Source organism: Sarcophilus harrisii, chromosome 2 (genome assembly GCF_902635505.1).
Source record: "Sarcophilus harrisii chromosome 2, mSarHar1.11, whole genome shotgun sequence".
Taxonomy (NCBI): domain Eukaryota; kingdom Metazoa; phylum Chordata; class Mammalia; order Dasyuromorphia; family Dasyuridae; genus Sarcophilus; species Sarcophilus harrisii.
The window spans coordinates 495868737-495892730 of record NC_045427.1 but is presented as its reverse complement, the minus strand read 5'-3'; the positions used below and the strand labels follow the sequence as shown (position 1 = coordinate 495892730).

At 36.3% G+C, this 23994-nt stretch overlaps 1 protein-coding gene across 2 annotated transcripts; it reads left to right on the top strand.

Annotated features, from left to right (window-relative positions):
- The first annotated feature begins 19261 nt into the window (after positions 1 to 19261).
- On the top strand, positions 19262 to 23508 carry LOC100916327 (chymase). Of its 2 annotated transcripts, none has more exons than XM_003755887.4 (5): positions 19262 to 19373; positions 19888 to 20035; positions 20757 to 20892; positions 22106 to 22360; positions 22817 to 23504. In XM_003755887.4, exons 1-5 carry the CDS (start codon positions 19316 to 19318, stop codon positions 22958 to 22960), a joined length of 741 nt encoding a protein of 246 aa, XP_003755935.1. In that variant the 5' UTR covers positions 19262 to 19315; the 3' UTR covers positions 22961 to 23504. The 2 variants fall into 2 exon arrangements, with proteins under 2 accessions (XP_003755935.1, XP_023355410.1); XM_023499642.2 differs by having other exon boundaries at positions 19271 to 19373; positions 23057 to 23508.
- Positions 23509 to 23994: the final 486 nt, after the last annotated feature.

The following is a 23994-nucleotide window of genomic DNA, read 5'->3' as shown; positions in this document are numbered from 1 at the left end:
AGAAATCTTCACTAGTCATATTTTAAAAACTCTTTCCTATTGTGTAATTTTTATTTCTTTCTATTATATGTAAACAAAAATTTTAAATTATTTTTTAAATTTTCAATTCCAATTCTTTTCCTTCCTCCTTGCACTTTTCACCCCTTAAGAAAGCAGTTTAATATAATTGTATATATGGAGCTGTGCAAAATATTCCCATATTAATCATGTTGCAAAAGAAAATACAAATTTTAAAAAGGATAATAAAGTATGTATGTACATATACATATACTTGCGCATGCGCTTCGATCTGTATTCAACTCCATTAGTTCTTTTTCTAGAATGGATAGCATTTTTCATCATAAATCTTTTAGAATTGTCTTAAATCATGGCATTGTTGAGAACAGCTAATTCATTCACAGTCAATTATCACACGATATTGCTGTTACTGTATACAATTTTCTTTTCATTCTGCTCATTTCAGTTTGTACCAGTTTACGTAAATTTTCCAGGTTTTTCTGAAACCATCTTGCTCATTATTTCTTTATAGCAAAATAGTATTCCATCACAATCATATACCACAACTTTCCAGACATTTCCCAATTGTTGGGCAGACCTTTACTTTCCAATTCTTTGCCATCACTAAAAGCTGAAATGAATATTTTTGTATAAATGAATTTTCCCTCTTTTCATTAATCTCTTTGGAATATAGACCTAGTAGTGGTAATTGTTAGGTCACAAAGTATGCAGAGTTGTATAACCCTTTGGGCATTATTCCAAACTGCTCTTCAGGATCTTTGGATCAGTTCACAACTAGTAGTTGGTGATCCAGTTTTCCCACATCCTCTCTAACATTTATCATTTTCCTTTCCTGTCATATTAGGCAATCTGATAGGTAGAAGAAGGTGGTACTTCAGGGCTCTTTAAATTTTCATTTCTCTAATCAATAATGGTTAAGAACATTTTTTTCATATGATTATAGATAGTTTTGATTTCTTCTTCTAAAATCTGCCTGTCCATATCCTCTCAGCATTTATCAGTTGGAGAATGATTCATATTCTTAATTTGACTAAATTTTCTATATATTTGAGAAATGAGGCCTTTAGTAGAGAGAGTTGGTGCAAAAAATTTTCTTCTTTCCTTCTAATCTTGGCTGTATTGGTTTTGTTTGTGCAAAAAAAATTAATTTGTTATAATCAAAAGTATAAGGCAGCTTAGGTGGCACAGTGGATAGAGTGATGAGTGGTCCAGGAGGGAAGAAAACCTGAGTTCAGATTCAACTTCACATATTTAATGTATGATCCTGGGCAACTCAGCTAAAGAAAGAACTAACAAACCACTCTAGTTTCTTTGCTAAGAAAATCCCACATGGAGTCACAGAGAGTCAGATGCAAATGGAACAAGTGAATAACAACAAAATCAAAATTATCCATTTTATAACCCATAATGCTCTCTACCACTTGTTTGGTCATAAAATATTCCCTTATCCATAAATCTGACAGGGAAAATATTGCATGATCCTCTGATTTGCTTATGTTATCACCATTTATATCTAACTTACGTACCCTTAGTCATATTTTAAAGTGAAAAGCCAAGAGTGTCCACATTATACAAAAATGTTTGTGGCAGCCCTTTTCGCAGTGGCTAGAAACTGGAAATTGAATGGATGCCCATCAATTGGAGAATGGCTGAGTAAACTGTAGTATATGAATGTTATGGAATATTATTTATTGTTCTGTAAGAAATGACCGGCAGAATGAATACAGAGAGGGTTGGAGAGACGTACATGAACTGCTGCTAAGTGAAATGAGCAGAACCAGGAAATCATTATATACTTCAACAACAATACTATATGAGGATCAATTCTGATGGAAGTGACTATCTTTGGCAATGAGAGGATCCAAATCAGTTCCAATTGATCAGTGATGAACAGAACCAGCTACACCCAGCGAAAGAACACTGGGAAATGACCTCAACATAGCTTTTGCACTCTTTCTGTTGTTGTTTGCTTGCAATTTTGGTTTTTTTTTTCCCCAGGTTATTTTTACCTTCTTTCTAAATCCAATTTTTCTTGTGCAACAAGAAAACTTTATAAATATGTATACATACATCGTATTTAACATGTACTTTAACATGTTTAACATGTAAGGGACTACATGCCATCCAGGGGAGGAGGTGGAGGGAAAGAGGGGAAAAGTTGGAGCAGAAGTTTTTGCAAGCGTCAATATTGAAAAATTATCCATGCATGTGTTTTGCCAGTCAAAAGTATAATAAAAAAAAAGTGTCCACATTACCACCTTTCAGAATCTCACTTCCACTGAAGAACTGACCATTCAGTCATCTGACAAATCTCTCCCCATCCCTGTCTCTCTAGAGTCTGCATACAAGATAAAGTGTAAGTATGCCCTTTACAGCTATATACTATAGTGGAAGCAGTCCCAACTAGGGGTCAGGGAAACCGAAGTTGAAATCTTCCCTCAGATACTATTAGCATTGTTGCCCTTAGAAAATATTTACAACCTCTCTCAGCCTGTTTTCTTACTTATAAAATAAGGATGATAGTAGTGCTTAACTCACCTGTTGAAAGCATTTGATAAATCGAACTTGTCAATTCCCCAGCTAATACATGCCTACCTACCACACACACTCCAAAAATTTCTCTTGCAAAAATTAATCACAGAAATAAACTATTGATATTATTATTATTGTTACAAGTGATGGATTGATGATGAGGAGGAAAGGAAAAGGAAGGATCTATTAAAAATGAAGATGATATAAAAGATGTCAATCTAAAATTTTTTTTAATGTCCATTCTCTTCTACACCAAGTCTAATCAGAAAAACTCAGTGTAACTTGGGTATTATTTCCTCAATCCATCCCATCACTACTAGCTTTCTTTTTGTCCTAACAGTATCCATCAAACCCAGGAGGTAACCAATTCTAAAAGTTCTTACTTTCTTCTTGCATTCACCTTTGCTGATGTACCTCCAAATACCATGTGGCACCAATAGTTCCTGAGAGATGAACCAGATGAGTTTACAACTAGCATTCCTCAAAGACCACCAGAGTAGGAGAAATAGAGAAAGAAGAACTGATGAAGTTCACATCTACTAATTTCTCACTTTTCAAGTCCATACAAACAGTGATAATCAAAGAAAGAAAATTAACAAAATATAAAAATAAATAAAATAAATCTCTAACTTCCAACTAACTATAAGGTAAGAGCTAAAAATCAAAGGTTTTCTCCCCTCACCATCCACTTCTCTCCTTTGTGATGGTTAAATCTGTTGTTGACTATTCTTTTAAACATTTATTTATTTGCATCCATGGAAATTCATTTTATGTTTTAGCTGTACATTGAGGAGTTTACTGATTTTAAATCTAAACTTTCAGAGGAAGAAGGAAATATTTGGGGATGTAGTCTCCCCTCAGAACTCTGAAGGGTATACTGATATACTTCTTCAGGGCCAAAAGAAGAGAATTTAACTGCTTACTTTGTAACCATTAACTTTTCCATTTTCCTATTTACATTTTAGAGTTTATACTGTAGCAGCATCTCTTCATTCTACTCATACTATGACAAAGGAGGAGGAGGGAGCTGCTTTGGCTGCCAAAAAGGGCTACAGGGAGAACTAAAGAGATAAACACAAATGTGTGTGCTCTGGCTCTCTTGTCCCTGTTCCAGGACAAGATTATCCTGTGAAGGCTGCACTTTTACATAGGATCTGGGTCATGAAACAGACAGCAAGATAGAAGGAGCAGGAGCTGAGCCCAACAAGAAGGGCTGGCATTGAAGAAAAGAGATGTGAGGAAGAATCAGGTCTGAACCCAGATTGCCAGGAGCTACCCTGGAGGAGCCAGAGAGAAGTCAAGTTGTTCCAGGTTCCCAACTATCTTTGCTTTCACTCTACATCCATCTATTAGTTTATTATATTTAAACATTTCCCATAGTCTCTGTTTTTTCTGTTGTTGTTGTGTGTGGATATTTGCTAAATCCAACACTTGGGATGCTTGTAGAACACAATGTGAGCAACTAAGTCTAGACTTACAGATTGTATCTGAGACCTTCAGCTTTGGGAGCATGTCTATATAAATTAAGTGTGTGCCACAAGATCAGAGAGTGGCTGGCATATAACCAACTTGGTATTTTTTTAGTATCTTATTTTAATCCTTTTTTATTCTTTAAATTAAGAAGTAACTTACCTCCTTAAGTTAAGACCATGTACAAGTAAGCCAAACTTGTGGTTGACTTGTAATACTATGTCCATGTGATTCAGATTCACTGAAATACAACAAATGAGAAAAGAAGGCAGAGTTTCTTTGATTGTTTGGAACCCAGATTCTAATTTGATAAGTCCACACTAGCCACACACCCTTTAACTCTAAAATCAGAGTCATTAATCAATGAACTAAGCTGTGAGTAGAGGTAGCAACTTTAAAAAGGATGAAGTGAGGGACCCATAGCTCAGGAGTATTCCCAGCACCTCCTGGTGTTGGATCAAATACGTAACTTTCCAGTTACTGTTTCCAATTGTAATTAAAATTCCAATTGCAAGAACTTGGGCTTTCATCCCTGAAAAGGGTAAGACTACTGTACACAGAGCCCCTTAAAATATTAAATAACTCTTTAAAAGCATTATGTTTGATTTAAATGATAATAATTTCCTTTGAACATTAACTTCAAATAATAAATTAGCCTTTTTAGTTAAAAGATGGGAAATACTTGCTATACTTTAAAATAATTATTTTATAACAAAGAAAACACATAATCTTTCTTATTAATACAATCTGTGATTTCTACCAATGTAGATAAGTACCTATTCTGCAAACCCTCTAAGTTCTCTTACTTAGATGAATTTTCTTACCTAGTCAAGTGACTTGTTCAGGCTCATACAGTCATTGTATGTGAGATGGAAGTTCTTCTGACCCTGGAGCCATATCTTTATATTCACTAAGCCTCTGATGCTTCTCACATTTACCCTTACCCAGTTAGAGCATCTCTATGCCCAGGCTTTTTTTTTTTAAATCAGTTCCCCTTATGATATTCTACAGTTATCCTTAACATTTACTTTTAATTGTAGGCAGTTTTCTCAGGGTATATTATACAATGAAATAATTTGGTCAATGTAATGGTACTTTACTATTTGCTTTTTTTCCATTAGACTGTAAGCTCCTTGAGAACAGATTTAGCACATAGTGCTATGTGACTGACATACAGTAGACACTTAGTAAATGTTTACTGAACTGAATCGAAAAGTATTGGAAATTTGAATTATTGAGCAATGACTATCATAAAAGTCTCTAGAGCAAAGCTGCCTTTCCGCCCTCTATTGAAAAATCTCACATAGAAGAGGATATGAGTCCCATATCATTTACTCATCTACCTTCATAAAAAATATTTAATTGCTCCTTCTTTTCAACTTGCTCCCCAGAACCACACCAAATTAATCTCCTGGGAACCTCCTAAAGAGGTCATTCTGGGCCGAAAGGATTTTGAAAAGTTTCAGCTGTATCCAAAAAGCATATGATGAAACATATCTCCCTTCTCTCAGTACAAGGGTGGGCATATGCAGAAAGCTGTATGTGTTAACAGAACTGGTCATTAGAACTGATCAAGCAAGAAAGAAGTCAGTATTATTGGATAGCAGAGTATGTGGGCTCATTGTCCTATGATCAAATGCTTAATTGTTTTTCTTTGTTACAAAGGCAGGTACCCTTTGTGAGAGATTAGAACATACTGGTCAAAAACTCAATGAAGACTGAAAAAACAAAAGTTATCAATAACTTTTAAAAAATAATAATTGGAACTTCAGATGATGAAGGGGAATCTGAAACTTTCCTGAAATGAAGAATTGCCATTCTATAGCTTCACTCAGCTTTGGCAACCATAGGAAGGACAGTTGTTACAAAATAGACAATGGAACTAATGATTTCGTTATTGTTATTTATAAACATTATTACTAAGCTTATTCTGCATTAGAATCATATTGAAAGTTTTTGTTGACTCTTTCAGAAGATCTCTCTCTTGTCCCTTTCTGATTATGAGATGTTTCTCAATTCTCACTAGACACTTTATGGGAAAGACACTGAAGATATAATGTAGTGGTAGACTGAAAAGAACATTGTACTCTATCTCTGTATACATGGTTTAACAGAGAGAGATAGCAAAGCCTCCAAAAATCAGTTTGATAGGGAATATGATACAATGTCCTTTTCTTCTCCATAACATATCTTCAGTCAATCAACAAGTTTTTAATAAACTCCTTTTATTATGTGCCTGGAACTATAAATGCAAAAGTGAACTAGCAAGGAGTTCTTCAAGGAGTGGACACAGCACATTGAAGGAGTGATAACCAGGGAAAGAGGTTGGGGTCTAGACAGTCACAAGGATTATGAGGGAAGCCACAGGACAATAGATTTTCACACACTCTCTGGTAGGTGGGGTGACTTATTTAGATAACTGTTCCAAAGGTAATAGAAAGAAAGGAAAGCATTTCAGATCTAGTGCTAAAAGTAACTTCACAGATTATATCTAACTATCTCCTTTTTACACTTGAGGGAACTGAGGCCCATAGAGGCTCAATGTCACATAGGAACTAAGTGGAAGAGAAAGCATTTGAATCCAGGTTCTCCAACTTCAGAGCCTCAGATCTTTCCACTGTCCTACAGAGGAGACAAATCATCTCACTGGAGGGCAAATGCACTGGGTAAGACATGGTGTTGTGATGATGGAATATTATGAACCACTTGGGAAGAATTGAACAGTATTTCAAATAGGAGTAGCTAAGTGTTTGGGTAGTGGATAAAGCTCCAGGTCAAGAGACAGTGTGGGACTGGGTTCAAATTCAGCCTCAGATGCTTACTAGCTGTGTGAATCTCAGCATGTCAATTGATCTCTGTTTGCCTCAATTGGATCATTTGTAATATGGAATTAATACTATCTTTCAAGATTATAGTGAGGATAAAATTTGATAATAATTGTAATGTGCTTAGCAAAATGCCAGCATTATAAAAATGTTAGCTGTTATTAAATAGTTTAGTTTAAATTAATCCAAAATTAGATTTTTCAAAACTTATATTTATATTCAATTCAATGAATATTTTTGAGTGCCTACTTTGTACCACTATGTTAGATGCTAGAGATATAAAAGAATGAACAAAATAGTCTCTTGCCTCATTTATATTCTACTTAGGCAGATATATATATATTTATACATATGTAAATATATATGTGTATGCATGTACATAAATATACATGTATATATACATTACATATGTGTGTGCAAATGAATTGACACAAGGTAATTTCAAAGTATTAGCTAATTAAGGCTTTACATAGGACATAGCACTGATTATTTGATCCTCTTTATTTAAATTTAATTCAATTCATTAAGCATCTAATTTAATTCAGTAAACATTGAATTCAGGTCTTTGTTCATTAACTCATGAATTGGTAAATAGTTTAGGTCTTAAAACATTTTTCACCACTGATTTACCTAAGTCTGAAAAAATGACTTAGGAGTTCTGATCTTTAATTACCATTACTCATAGATCAACTCACCCCTTACCAGAATAATCCTTATCTCTGAGACAGGACTATCTAAATCCAGGTCCAAATTGTCTGATCTATCTTTGGATTCTCAAGGAAAATATGTTTCTTGAAGGGTTGAAGAGTGACTTGGCCAGAAAGCCAAGAAATAGGAGATTGTAAAGCATCAGAATTGTCTTACCTTTCTTTTGTTCCTGTGACAACCTAAACTGAAGAAAGGGAAAAGTTAAAGCTAAGAAATTCACCAGGAATGTTTTTCCTAAAGCTGTGTTCTTCTTTATCACCACAAATTTCTTTTCATACATCACCTAAAGGTAAGAGATTGTGCTCTGAGACTTTCCATAAAGCTATTGTCTCCTCTCATGGTCCAGCCTTTAAAGGATTCCTTAAACAATTCTAAACTATTCATTAAATTTGGACAACAGCTACTTTCGGCTCTATTGATGGATGGGTGGATTTCTTTAAAAAAAAAAAACCTATTTTTTTTATAGGATGTATCACATAAATACATCTTCTCTTTTTTGTGTTAACCTTAAAAATAGAACCAGAAAGAAGTTCTATTCTGGGATAACATAGAGAATTGCTTTTTCACTCAAGTATATAAAAATTTATAAAGTACTGACTATATGCAGGGCAGTCGGTCCATAAGCAGCACCTACTATGTGTCAAGCACAGGATACAAAGAAAAGCAAAAAAAAAATCCTTGCCCTCAAGAACTTCACAGTCTAATAAAAGAAAAAATGAAGACAACTGTGTGAGTAGAATAAATTGGAGATAACCAATAGAGGGAAGGTACTAGCATTAAGGGGAAATGGAAAGGATTTCTTGGGGATGATGGGATTTTAGCTGAACATGGAAGAAAGCCACAAGTCAAAAATGAGGAGAGAATGAGAATTCTAGGCATAGAGGACAACCAATGAAATTGCTCACAGATAGCGTGCCTTGTGCTAGGAAAAGCAAGAAAGGAATCAGTATTATTGGATGGCTATGTGGGCTCATTGTCCTATACCAAGGGAACTTAAAAAAATATAAATGAAAGTTCATAGCTTTAGAAACCTTATTTATTGGGGTACAAAGCATGTGTACAAATAAGTGTAATACAAGGTAGTCTAAAGAGGGGGAAAGAAAATAAACAACCAGTTAGTTCATAGAAGGGAAGGACTATAGAGAAAATAGCAAATGGAATGTTGGAATAGATGGTACAGAGGAATCCAAGAGAAACTAGGTGGGTCTATTTAATGTTCCAAATCCATGAAATAATCTACATAACAATAACTTATCTGGTGAGTTATGTTTAGGGTATGTGGGTTGAGTGTGAAATTACATCATACTGAAGAAGCTGTGTACTTGAACCATTTATAAATGGTGCAGATATAGGGAAAAGAAGTTATACATAAGAAGAAAAGGGAAGACTTGGTCCCAAGGACATGGGACCTACTCTGCCCTTCTCTCACTTTTATCCTTGGATGACAGAAATAGAAAATGAATCAATAATACCAATAAAAAATGATGGTACAAGTGACAGTCTTAGATCTGGCAATAAACCTTGGATGGGATACACCCCTTCATCATAAATCTTTCAGGTCTTTGAGCTTTTATACTTCAATGATGGAAACTCATTGTTTGAAATGAAGGTAGTGTAGAGGATTTCTGCTTAACGGAGCTCTTAAAACAGAGACAGATCAATCACTTGTTAGAGCTGTCATAAGAATGATTCTTAGTGCAATCTGGTCTAAATGGCTGCTGAACACCTTTAAAAATCTCTGACACTATGACTTCTCTCCAGTGTGCATGTGAATGGGTTCCGGCATATGTTCATATTTTCCCTCTCTGGGCTTTACACTGACTTCTAGAAGATAACCCTGAAAAATATCCTGTTCTCAAATCCCAGCTAAGGACCTTCCCAGGATCAGGTCCTTGAACTCTATGCTGGTCTAACATTGATTTATGAAGCAAATTGAAGAATAGAAGGAAATAAGAAACCCCCTTGATGGGAGGGCTTCAATCTTTCCTACCCTTGGTCACCTGACCTGTTGGGGTTGGGAATACAATTCAAAACATCAAAAATAAAGAGAGGAAGACATGAAGAAGTAGGATTATTTTTAATCATTCCCTCCAATCCAGATTCTTATAATCCAAGTTCAAACACTAAAAGTGAATCAGAAGAGGGAAGGAGAAGGGAAGATAGGAAAAAAAAAAAAAAAAAAAAAAAAACCAAAGTAAAGTAAGAGATGGAGGATCAAGAGCATTTAGACTATCTACTTTCCCAACACTGCTTCAAATTCCTATGGAAACCAGAAGTACAAAAGTTTATCAATTCTACAATTAGATTTGTGATCCCATTTCCCAGTTGAAAAACTGAGCTCAGGCAGCAGTATAACGGAGGTCCTGAACCATGGATGTCTTGAACAACATCCTTATCTCTAGGCTATTTCTTGTTTCCTTTGTAAAATGTCTTATTTCCTTTTATCAGCTCTAAGCAGCAGCTGTTTGGGGAGGTGATGGAAAATAGAGGAAACAGTACAACATCTCTAAATCAGAATCAACTGTAATTCACTTCTGGTTTGATAGACATATTGATAAGAGGTAAAATCTAAACTGCCACAATCCCATCCAATCCTATCCCCAATTCATGCAAAAGGTCATCCACTCTTCATAGGTGAAATACAAGAGTTCTAAACTTAGCCTGGAAAAAAATCATCACCTACAACAAATGTTCCAGAGAATACATTTACTATTAAAGTAATATAAAGTAATTATAGTAAATAAAAAAGTAAATTAAAATAAAAGTAATAATAAAGTATTAAAGTAAAAATAAAAAAATAAGATTTTTGCTTCAGAAAATGTTACCACTATTATCCCATTTATTAGCACAAAATTGAGCATAAGTCTCTCCCTGAGTTTCTAACACTTCTACCCCATTCTTGCAGATTCTCATTACCTCATGCTTAGGCTACTGCAAGAAGCCTGATGATTGGCCTTCCTGCTTCAAGTCTGTCCCCACTCTAGTCATCCTTCTACTACTAAAGTAGTCCTCCTAAAGTATGGATCTGACCATGTCACATAAACTCCCACTAACTAAACTCCGATAGCTCAAACCAGGCCAAAAAAAAAAAGAGTTCTTATCTGATTTTAATATATTGCTATATTAATCAAAAATAAATCTATAAAATATTGGTTTTTCTAAGTCAAAATATGGTTCACAACAATCCTTATAACATAATTTATTGGTCTTGTTTCATTTAAATTTCATACCATTGCTCTTCAAAAATACTCAACTAAATAATAAATCAAGCTCTGATTTGCAGGGCTTCTAGATTTCCAAGATGTAAATAATTACAGTGAACATTTTATAATCTGCCCAGCTCTAGTCCTAACCTTCCCTTTTTTAGAATTTTCACCCTGGGACACTGCTGTCCTGATTAGTAACTATCTCTCCTGGCCAACTATTTCAGGCCAACCCCAGGCAAGCTTCTCTCCCCTTTTCTCCAGCTGTCTTCTCCCTAGCCCAACTAATTTGCCATTTTTGTAAGCACCTTTCCTACACAAATTCCCTGACAATAGCCATATCTCTTGTTCTGGAACCATGATCAAATCAGCCCCATTGTTCCTGGATAAGCGTATATCAATCTGCTCCTTCTTAGTCCTTACCATCCTTGTAACTTTCACAATTAAAGTGGCTTCCCTTGGACACCCCTTAACATAAATGTTATCTCCATCATTAGAATCTAAGTTCCTGATATTGTCTCCCCCATTAGAATGTAAGTTCTTTTTTACATATATGTGTGCATACACCTACATATATGTACAAATTTCTATCCATATATGTGTATATGCACACATATGTGTGTGGTGTGTAGCACCATATCTTAGCATAATGGTTGGTACATTGTAAATGTTTAAGAATTATTTGATCTTCATTACTGATCACAAAATAGAAAATTTTGATTATACCAAACTGAAAAGTTTTTGTACAAACAAAACTAATGCAGACAAGATTAGAAGGGAAGCAATAAACTGGGAAAATATTTTTACAGTCAAAGGTTCTGATAAAGGCCTCATTTCCAAAATATATAGAGAATTAACTCTAATTTATAAAAAATCAAGCCATTCCCCAATTGAAAAATGGTCAAAGGATATGAACAGACAATTCTCAGATGAAGAAATTGAAAACTATTTCTAGTCATATGAAAAGATGCTCCAAGTCATTATTAATCAGAGAAATGCAAATTAAGACAACTCTAAGATACCACTACACACCTGTCAGATTGGCTAAGATGACAGGAAAAATAATGATGATTGTTGGAGGGATGCGGGAAAACTGGGACATTGATGCATTGTTGGTGGAGTTGTGAACGAATCCGACCATTCTGGAGAGTAGTTTGGAACTATGCTCAAAAAGTTATCAAACTGTGCATACCCTTTGATCCAGTAGCGTTACTACTGGGCTTATATCCCAAAGAGATTATAAAGAAGAGAAAGAAACCTGTATGTGCACGAATGTTTGTGGCAGCCCTTTTGTAGTGGCTAGAAACTGGAAACTGAATGGATGCCCATCAGTTGAAGAATGGCTGAATAAATTGTGATATATTAATATTATGGAATATTACTGTTCTGTAAGAAATGACCAACAGGATGATTTCAGAAAGGCCTGGAGAGACTTACATGAACTGATGCTGAGTGAAATAAGCAGGACCAGGAGATCATTATATACTTCAAGAACAATACTATATGATGACCAGTTCTGATGGACCTGGCCATCCTCAGCAATGAGATCAACCAAATCATTTCCAATGGAGCAGTAATGAACTGAACCAGCTACGCCCAGAGAAAGAACTCTGGGAGATGACTAAAACCATTACATTGAATTCTAATCCCTATATTTATGCCCACCTGCATTTTTGATTTCCTTCACAAGCCAATTGTACAATATTTCAGAGTCTGATTCTTTTGTACAGCAAAATAACGTTTTGTCATATATACTTATTGTGTATCTAATTTATATTTTAATATATTTAACATCTACTGGTCATCCTGCCATCTGGGGGAGAGGGTGGGGGGTAAGAGGTGAAAATTGGAACAAGAGGTTTGGCAATTGTTAATGCTGTAAAGTTACCCATGCATATAACCTGTAAATAAAAGGCTATTAAATAAAAAAAAAAAAGAATTATTTGATCTTATACTTATCTAAGTCCTTAAGAATTCTGGAATAAGAAATTCCCAATTATTACCCAAATTGTCTCCTTTGAGGCAAATTATTAAACTTGGGATTTGAGGGTGCTTCTGAAATTTACCCAGTCTACCTCAACCCTAAAATCTTCTCTTTATTTTCTGTTGTTAATCCCCCTAACCAGAAAAGTCATTTTCCTAAAGCATAATTTTATGTCATACTCCATAATCAATAAACTCTAATGGTTTATCGCCTCTGGTTTTCAATGCTCTTAATAATATAGCCAAACACATGCAAATACTCTTCTAGTCTTCAATGTACCTTACTACTATCACTCACATGCTTTTCAGTCCAAGGACCTCCTGGCTATTTCAAGAACAAGAAACTTCATCTTTCTGGATATTTTCTCTGGCTATCCCTCACACTTATAATGCTTTTCTTCCTTATTTCTTCCTCTAACATCCTTGTCTTTCTTCATTCCTCATTAAAATCCCACCTTTTTCAGGAAGTTTTCCCTATGCCTCTTAATTCTTGTGTTTTGCCTCTTGTTTAATCTCCTATTTTTTTGTGATTATAACTTATTTGTACGTATTTATTAAGTTGTTTTCTCTCTCATTAAATTTTTAACTTCCCAAGGGCAAGAAATGATTTCTCTCTCTTTATTATCTACAGCTTTTAATATAGTGTCTACCATATAGTAGGCATTTAATAAATACTTTTGGACAGATTTACTTACCTTCCATGACTTAATGAATGGATAGAGTACCAGCTCTAAAGTCAGGACAGCTCATTTTCCTAAGTTCACATCCAATCTGAGAGACTTTGCTAGCTGCATGAACCTGGATAAATCATTTAACTCAATTTCTTCATCTATAAATGAGCTGGAGATAGAAATGGCAAACTACTCCAGTATCTTTGCCAAGAAAACCCCAAATGGTGTCACAAAGAGCCAAATACCACTGTTATAACTGAACAATAACAGAGAAGCAAATGGAAGAAGGGAACAAAAGGACATAGAACTAGAGCCCCCATGGGTTACCCATCTTCAAATGCATGTGAATAATCCAAACACAACTCTTAGAGCCAACAATATTTATCCATCCAAAACCTTAATCAAACTTCCTTAGCCTTCTTTCTTATATATCCTGCTTTTGAGGTACTTTATTTGTTATTAGTTGTATTATTCTCCTGAAGATTCAATGTTGGTCTCTATATGACTACTCTGGCCCAATCCAATTCCTACTGTAGACCAAATGGAAAGCCACGTGGTTATTCCAGTAGTCACATAGGAGAAATATCATCAAATTGGCTCTTGGACTATATAGGAGGGCATGAAAGAGAAAGGGGAGCCAATTTTGCAGTATATTTCAAAAGGACCTCTCTAAAACCTAGAACTCAACTGAAAGAGAAAAGCAATGGAAGAAGGAGGAAGCATGGAGAAAAGTAGAAAGAGAGTTAATAGTTCTATCTTAAGAGCACACATAGCTGCATGCTTTAGAACAAACTTTGCAAGGGATGCAAGAAATCAAGAGGCATAGAATATAATTTCTCTGTTCAGGCATAGAATATAAAAGATAACAAAAACTAGCCAAGATTGTGCCAAGAAACAAACTCCAAGTAGAAAAATGTTTGAGGAGAGAAAGCAGGGTGCATTGTGGAAAAGAGTGATAGACAGTAGAGAGCTGTGTTTGAATCTCAGCTCTGATGCTCATAAGCAGCGCAAATATAGGTAAATCATTGAACCTCCCTAAATCTGTTTCATTATATTTTAAATGGAGATCACCAATTTTTTTGAGACTGAATTCCCTGCTACAGCTGTGAACTCTAGAATATCATCTATCTACCAGTTCCAATATTCCCTCCAGCAGGGACAATAATATTTCTTCTCAAAGGAAAACATTTTGCAACCTTAAAAGATGGTAGTGGTATAAATGACTTATTAGAGGCCTGGAGAGAAGAACAAAGATGGGAGGGAATGAAGGCAAAGCTTCAGTCTGGAGGTCTCTGAGACAATCAGGGACCCAGATCGGATCATCTCCATGTGAGGACACAGTAGAGAAAAGGCTGTTGATTTCACGTGGACATTTACCAACATACCCAGATCCCTAGATAGAACACTGATGATCTGTTGTACAGCTGCAAAATTTGATCAGAGATGATGATGCTATCTCCCCCATCACTGTCCCCCAGTCTGGCCCATAATGTAGTTAGATAAGGGGAATGATCAAATCACAAGGTCCACTTGAGAAACAATCTAAAGGTAATGAGCTTGGCACAATCCATTAGGAAATGAGAAAGGCAAAAAGAATTGGTGAATGCAAATAGTGGCCAAATTAAGTGAATTGCTTTTGGGATGAAGGGGATCAAGGAAGTGATCCTTGTCTTCTCTAGTTCTTCTCTAGTAGATTAAGTGAGTTGTCTTCTCTAGAAAGTCTCTATAATAGGGAAGTTGAGAAAATACATCACATAAATGCCTTCCCTCTTCTACACACCATTCACTTGACTTCCTTGCCAAATCATACAGTCTTGTTTGGATACTGCAGAGTCAGGCTTTGTCTTCTTCAAGGACGAGGGCCCACTGAGTCTAGTTCATGCTATTTATTACAACTATTTATAGTTCAAGGAATTTAATTTTAAAAAAGGTATAACTCTGTGTTATGCAGGAAAAACTAGAATCTATATATCATATACCTATAATATATCAACCTCTATAGTGTGAATAGAACCTACCTTTTGGAAAATAACTCTTGTACACTACATGGTTGGCTGAGTTTTGGATGACTGGAAGATTCACTACAGAAATAATGTCAGCAAGGGGATGAACTGGGGTCCTATAATCTAAGCCTGTTTTGGATGTTTGTAATGACAGCTTCAAGGAGCTTTCATTTTGGGGATGCTCTTGATATTTCAGTTGTATCATATCTTCATGTTTATTGTATTATAGTTTTTGTTGTATTAGGCAAAATTGGAGTATCTGTCTATAATTGAGTAATTAGTGAAGTGGGGGCATGCAAGATTTGGGAGAAGGGCTATCTGTTCCTGATGCTATGAAATCAAAAAGTCCCAGTCTTTTAGTCTTAAGAGTCCCTAGTGAAAACAATGAGTGTTTCTGGGATTGTGAACTTTTATTAGCTGATAAGATAGCCACAGGAAGGGAACTAAGGCTCAGAGATGAAATGACTTCTCTAGGATCACAGTGTTGGAAATATAAAGCAATAAATGTCAGAACCAAAGATTTATGTTCAGACTCTAAGAACAGTGTTCTTTCCATTGTACTGTGATTATTTAATTTGTGAAGCTAAACTAAAAGTAGCAAATGTTTCAAAGTTCAGTTTAAGAAATGTTTTTTAAAATGTAATCAATAAGCAGCAATGACAGCAATTCTTTGTAGAACTTCTGAATCTCTATCAGTGGGTGCCCATTGTAAAGTAAGAATAGACCAAGAACACTTGAAGGATATGTGAATGTTTAGCATCAAGAAGAAATGTAATGGCATGATAGCTATTTTCAAGATTTTGGCTCCATATAAGGAAGACTTCTTCACAATTTAGGCATATTTAAGCTAAATATCAGAAATAACTTCCTTAAACTAGAGCTATGCAAAAGTAAAAAGAGAAAAAACTTGCCTCAAGAACTTGAGATTGCCCTTCTTGGAGGTGTCTAAGCAAAGGCTATATGACCACTTGTCAGGTGTGCTATGGTCAGATGTGCTGTGTCAGGTGCAAAGATTCCTTTTGTGTATAGTTTGAACTAGATGGCCATTGAGTTTCCTTCTGTGATTTTCTGAGTTAGAACATTCCAAAAGTGGAATCCACTGTTGGAGGAAGTAATAATGCTAATGATGATTTCATTCTGTTCATTGATGTAGCTTGTTTCATTAGTATAAATCAGTTTTTCAGAAGTTGATTGTTTCTGAGTAAACTGAAAAAATCAAGTTTTTAATTTAAAAAAAGCCAAGGACAGACTTGGAATCCAGTGGTATCCCCACCAAAGTGTAGAAATCTTTTGACAGTTTGCTAGGACACAAATGACAAGGCTTAAAAATTCCTATACCAATAATGGCAAATTGCAACGGTCCTTATTTTTTATCAAAATCTGATTTCTTAAATAGTTTTAGCAGCACTTTTTATTATACCAAAGAATTGGTAACAACGTGAATGTCCAACAACTAGGGAATGGCTGAATAAATTATTTCATATGAATCGTATGGGATATTATTCTTCCATAAAAAAATTATGGATGGGACCAATTCAGAGAAACCCAAGGAAACTAGTAAGAATTGCTTGAGAGATATAAGCAGAAATGAGAAAACAAATGCATTCAGTGACTTCAATGGAAGAACTCCGAAAGACTTAAGAATTCTAATAATATAATAAGTAGTCATAATGTTTCAGAAGACTGAAGGTAAATATGCTCCCACTTCTTGGATGGAGATGATGATCTAGAGGCACAAAATGGAATACATATTTTCACACGGTGGGTAAGGGAAAAGAACCATAACCTGTTGTTTACCAAATCTTTATTTCCTTAAAGCCTAATTTCTTTTTTTTAATTAAAGTTTTTTTTAAAAACATATGCATAAGATTATTCTGCAACATTACCCCTTGCAAAACCTTGTGTTCCAGTTTTTCCCCCTTCTCCCACCCCCTTCACTAGATGGCAAGTAGTCCAATATATGTTAAATTTGGTAGAAATATATGTTAAATCCGATATATGCATACATATTTATACAATTATCCTGCTACACAAGAAAAATCAAATCAAACCGCAAAAGAACATGATAAAGAAATTAAAATGCAAGCAAACAAAAAAAGAGTGAAAAAGCTATATTGTGAACCACACTCACTTCCCACAGTCCTCTCTCTGGGTGTATGTGGCTCTTTTGATCACAAGACCACTGGAACTGGTCTGGATCATCTCATTGTTGAAAAGAGCCCACGTCCATTGGCTTTTACCATGATATAATCTTGCTGTTGCCATGTACAATGATCTCCTGCTTCTGCACATCAATTCATGCAAGTCTCTCCAGGCCTCTCTGAAATCATCCTGCTTATCATTTCTTATAGAACAATAATATTGTATAACAATCATATGACATAACTTATTCAGCCATTCTCCAATTGATGGGCATCCACTCAGTTTCCAGTTTCTTGCCACTACAAAGAGGGCTGCCACAAATATTTTTGCACACATGGGTCCCTTTCCCTCCTGTAAAATAGGGATATAATCCCAGTAGAAACACTGCTGGGTCAAAGGGAATGCACAGTTTGATAACTCTTCTTAAGGCCTAATTTCCCAAGCCTCGATTGCAATGCTGGTTTTGATCCAATCTCTGATTTAGGCAGTAGTAACTTTTAACCCATCTAACTCTTTAATAAAGAATATCTGCTATTGCAGTTGGTTCCTGATTACTGCTTGACCTTTCGATTAAAGATATGTATTTCATCTCTCATCCCACATCCCAAATGATTTTTATTTCAAATATGAACATTCTCCTTTTCCTTCACATTCTTTTTCTAGAATATCACCATTGAAAAATAGGAAAGATTTCCAATAAAGGAAGGCTTCAGTTAGCACCATGAAGTTCTCAGAGATTAAGAGGCTACAGCATCCAATCAGTGTTCAAACCAAAAGTATGTGGATGTGAAATGGAGGCAAAGACAAGAATCAGGTGGATCAGTTAATGGAAAATATTTCCCCCCTGTGTTTCACCATCAATATTCCTAGACTCCATAGAAACAAAAGATTTCTTCACTTATGATCTTGGCCCATTTAGTGATTTGTCAGGATTACTTTTGGTTCTCAGTGGAAATGAATAATACTCCTAAATGGTCATGGATGGGCATGCTCCTAAGTCAGGACTCAACAAAGTCAAGTGAGATGCAGAATGAGAAAGGGGTCATCCTTCCTTTCCCCCATATAGATATTCTTACCTTCAGTTCATTACCTTCTCTTCCACAATTCCATCTCATTCCTCTCATCAGGTTTTTTTCTAAACTTTCTCTTCTGTCATTTCACACCACTTCCTCACTCCCATATACTTCACCTTAACTCATCTTCCTTAACACTACAAGTCTGCCATTCTAGCCTTTCTTTAACTAATCTACTGAATGGCCAAAAGGGCCCAGTTCTTAGTGTCTCCAGCAGTCTGGAAGGAGTGATCCACCTTCATGGGAGCTTCAAACAAATCTTTACTTAGAATCACTCATTTTGATAGAATGTAAACATTCTTGATAATAAAAACAAATTTGGGGGGTTCATTGGGGGGAGGGCTGGTGGTTGTTATTGTTGTTGTTATTTGTTTTTTTGCTTGTTTGCTTGGTATATGTAGCACTACTACCTGGAACATTAAAAAGCACTTTAATTTGTTGATTGGTTGATTGGTCCAAGTCTAAGCTTAGGGACCTAAGACAATATAGAGGGGAGCCAAGTGCAAGGGCAGGAGAAATTATGTTTAATCAGATAACTGGCTCTACCCCAATGGAAGAAACTGTGACCAGGAATTTCCTGTGGTCAGTGAGCCCCTCCCTTTTCTCCCTGCCTTAGCTACAAATGACAGAAGGTAGGAGAGAGCTAGAGCAGAAGCAGCATCTGCTCTGTGTATCCTCTCTGGGAAGATGAAGCTCCTCCTCCTCCTGATGCTGACTTTTCTTGTGTCTTTTGAGACTGGAGCTGGTGAGTCTCCTACTGTCCGGAGAAACAGGCTTGAGTAAGAGTTCCCCACACACTCCCGGGAGTACATTTGAGTACAGATACTTCTGCTCCAGGACAGATACTTCTTACTGGGCCTAGTCTCTTTGCAGAGAGACTCCTTATTTAAATCTCTTCAAAATCTTAGTTTTTCCCACTCCAGAGGGAAGCTTATGACTTGACCCTAGTCCTTGCATAAGGACTAAAGGTGAAGGTTAGGAAAAAGATCTTGCCCTATGCTGAAATAGAGATGGATATTGTAAGAGGATATAAGAAATATAGTGATAATATTTCAGTCACAAGCTGGGAATTATTTTCAGAAGAGAAAAAATAAGAGCTGAGCAGCAATAATAGCAGAGAGAAGACTTAGAGGGCTTGAGCATGAGTTCAATAGAAAGTGGTGTGACTATGTTAGTTTCAATCCTATTTTATGGACCAGATATTTTGTCTCAATTGTGTATATATATTTGGGATATGTTCATGGAAGGATCTCTTTCAGATGAGATCATTGGGGGTGAAGAATCAAGGCCCCATTCCCGTCCTTACATGGCTTTTCTGAAAATCAAACATTATGGTTCCCTGTACTACTGTGGTGGATTTCTGATTCGCCGGGATTTTGTGATGACAGCAGCTCATTGTGGAGGAAAGTAAGTTTATCTATTCTTCCCCCTCCCTGATACTCATCAGGTGAGGAATTCGTTAAATCAGAATTTGATAGGGATACTCCTATCTCTTGGGGAATACTCACCTGAAAGGAAAAGAATCCTAGTTTAAGCAAAAGCAAGAGTGAGCAAGAATATTTATGTTCTTAGTTGAGATCTGCCCTCCCCTCTCAAGACCATTCCACCTTTAGTAACTGTCTTGCCCTAAGTGATGAAGCTCATAATTCAAATCTTACCACCCAAGATTCTATCTCTTAGCCAACTTTTCTGACACATCATGACCTTCCTGTTTTTGTTGCTCCCAGAAACCTTAACAACCATACTTCAATGGAGAATTTATCTCTATCTGGGAGCACACATTGGTGCTGTGAAGGCCTCTTAATTTCAGCCTTGATCTTTCTGGACTTCTGTCTCCTAGAAGCTGGATCAAGAGCAGCCTGAGGCAATACAAGCAGATCCACTTGTCACCCTGTCCTCATCAGAACAACCCTTCCAAAGGAAATTAGGGAGCTTTCTCTACTTTTGCAAGTACTTCAGCTCTGATTGCCTGAATCCCACATCCCAACTGGACCTACCAGTTGCCCATAAAAACAGGGAGGAGAGACTGGAATCCTAGGAGAGTCCTTGGATCCCATTCCTTAAAATATTCTCTTCACAAAGGATCTAGAATTCCTAATATGTCCATCTTCTCTTGCTCCTCCAACAGGTCCATCACAGTCATCCTTGGAGCACATAACATTACAAAGACAGAAGAGACTTGGCAGACCATTAATGTTAAGCATCAATTTCCTCACCCTGAATATGATCCCAGAAGAATTCTCAATGACATCATGTTACTAAAGGTAATGATTCAGCAAAGAAATGGGAATCAATAAGTTTGGGGCACTAGTCTGATCTTGGCCCCTGCCTTAGCTGTGTCACTTTGCACAGGTAACTTGTGCATATCTCTAATTTTCTTATCTATACCATGAGAAGTTGAACAAAAAGATGTCTGAGGTCCATTCTTGCTTCAGTGTTCCTTGTTCAATGTACAGAGATTGGGGTGGGGGAAGAGGAGGTAAATCAGCCTATTTGACTTATCCCTCCCAAAAAAACGGAATCATTAGTAACTGGTGAAAAATTAGAAGGGGGAGCAGATTTCTGTTCTATCTGAGTAAGGAAAAGTATCTTTCACAGGATCATAGATTTAGAGCTAAAAGGGATGTTAGAGACTATTTAATCCAACCCCTTCAATTTATAAATGAGGAAACCATGGCTCAGAAAGGTTTGAGCACCTTACCCAGGATTACATAGCAACTAAAAGTTGCAAGCAATATTTGAAGCCCAGTTCTTCTTGGCCCCTATTTCAACCCTCTGTCCGTTAATACTGCTGCCTCTCAAGATTAGGCCTTTCCAGAGTTCAAATCCAAGAGCTCTTTCATGAAGTATTCCCTTGGACTAATAAGCCAACAACTCAGAAGTAGTAAGTTCCCCATTATTGAAGTCTTCAAAGGTTGGATTTCAAAGAGGACATTTCTATTTGGGAACAAATCATACTGTGATGTCTGGGGGTCCCTTCTAACTCTGAGACACTGTGGTAGTTATGTTTTAGGATTAATATTCTATGAGAATTGTGTGGTCTAGTAAAAAACACTAAATTCAAAATCAGAAAATATAATTATGTTCTAGTTTTAAACACTTACCACCTGGGTGACAGTTGACAAGTTATTTCAGCTCTATAAGCTTCAGCTTTCTAATATGTAAAAAGGTAATAATAATACATTACCTACCTCATAAGAAAGTTGTGAGAAAAGCTGATCATGCTGCCTAGGAAACATATAATGCCTAATAAATTATTTTTCATTCATTCAAATCACTTTGCTACTTATAAAATACTATATAAATATGAGAAATCATGCTTTTTTCCTTCCTCCATTTTATGGTACTAACTCCATCTCCTTTTCTCTTGTCTTTCTTTTCTCAAGAATCTGAGGCCCCTGCATCTCCCTGAGCCTTTGACCTACCTCATATAACCTGTCCCTGGCACTGACAAGTCCTTTTCTTTCCTTCTCATAGCTGGAAGAGAAAGCCAAACTAACGATGGCAGTGGGGACTTTCCCCCTGCCCTCAAGAATCAATTCTGTCTTACCTGGGAAAGTATGTCGAGCAACTGGCTGGGGAAAGACAGGAGTAATGGCCCCAATATCAGACACTTTACAGGAGGTGAAAGTGAGACTAATGAATCCCATAAACTGCAAAAACTATACATCTTTTGATGAGAGACTCCAGTTGTGTGTAGGGAATCCCAAGTCACCTAAATCACCATTCAAAGTAAGTCTGCATTTCATATTTCTCATTTTTGGAAATCACTCTCTTTCTAAGAGTCAGAACCCTCCTAATAAAGAATGAGATAAAAGCTTTCAGTTGGTCCAGGACTTGGGCAGGGTATTGGAAAGTGGGGCTAGGAGGGAAGGAATTGAGGTCTGTGAGAAAAGAAAATATTCCAAATCCCCAATCCAATTCTCATTTTCCCAAAGTAGGGTAGAAGATACATTCTCTGCCCTCCACCCATAGATCCTACTCAGAATTTCAGGGGAATACTGATAGAAAGAAAAGAAGGTAGCCTGAGTAGGAAAGTGGCTCTGGATATGAGCCAAGAAAAGAATCTGTGCTGGAACTTAGGAACTCAGGAAGATTTAGGATTTCTGAAACCAGCTCAGAAAGAATCAGGGCTAAGTGGGGCAAGGTAGGATCAGCCTTTCTTGCTTACTCCTCTTTGTCTAATAGGGAGATTCTGGAGGACCCCTCGTTTGTTCTGGTGTGGCCCAAGGAATTGTCTCTTATGGACAACATGATGCAACACCACCTTGCATCTTCACACGAATTTCACATTACCGCCCCTGGATCAATCAAATCCTAAAAGCAAATTAGCTCTGTGGCCCTGTCTCAGCAAAAAGGAATCTCCATCCTAGGACCAAGCATCCTCTCTATACCCCTCATACTAAGACAGTTCCCATGTCTGCCCAGCTTCATCCCAGAGTCTAAGATGCATGGAGGAGAGAAGAGGTTGAAGAATATGAAGAGTTACTCTGGGTATTGAACTGAAGGTTGACTATGACTGCAATAAATCTAAGCATCCAGGTTTGTGTGCTTGATTACTCTCTCCCACTGTAGTCCCCTCTCTCCCTGCCCAGAGTAGTCAGCATAGCAACAAAGGACCTCCTAGAGAAGAGGGAGTCAGTATTTACAGTTTTGGAGTGGAAGTAAATGGTCCTCATTGTTCTTGTTTGGCTTTTTCCAAATGACTTCTCATTGCCTTAGATTTTAACTGGACACCACTAAAAATGTTGTGTGTATTTTGAAAAGGAAAAAAAAGGAAGAGAATACAGTCTTCATATAATAAATTGTTGACCTTCACTACAATATTTAGCAAAATGCTGGCATATATTATTTTAAAAATCATTTGGGAATATTTTAAAAGTAATGCAAAGCTTTTGTTTTTCTTTCTTTTTTATTCTTTGCTATAAGAAATAGTCTTCTGGGGTGAAGAAGAAGAAAGGATAGATTTGGAAATAAAAATGTCAAAAACAAAAAAAATCCAAAAGATATAAATTTTTTAAAATTAAGAAAAGAAAAAAATGAAAAAGTAGTCCTCCATGAGAGTTAATAGTGGTTCATCAAGAATAGCTCATACTAGATTCTCAATAGTTTCCTTTTGGATTGGGTTACTAAACTGATAGATAAGAGGAAAGCCATAGTCTTAGATTTCATCAAGATAGTTGACAGTGATGAGATAGGATTTAAAACTCAAAGAAATCTTAGGGAATATGTAGTCCATCACTTTCATTCTCTACAAGAATGAGGCATAAATTAAGGTTAAGTTACTTGCTCAGTTTAACACAAGTACTAAAAAGCAAACCCAGGTTCTCTGATTCTAAATTCTATTATCTTAGTATCTCTTTTGA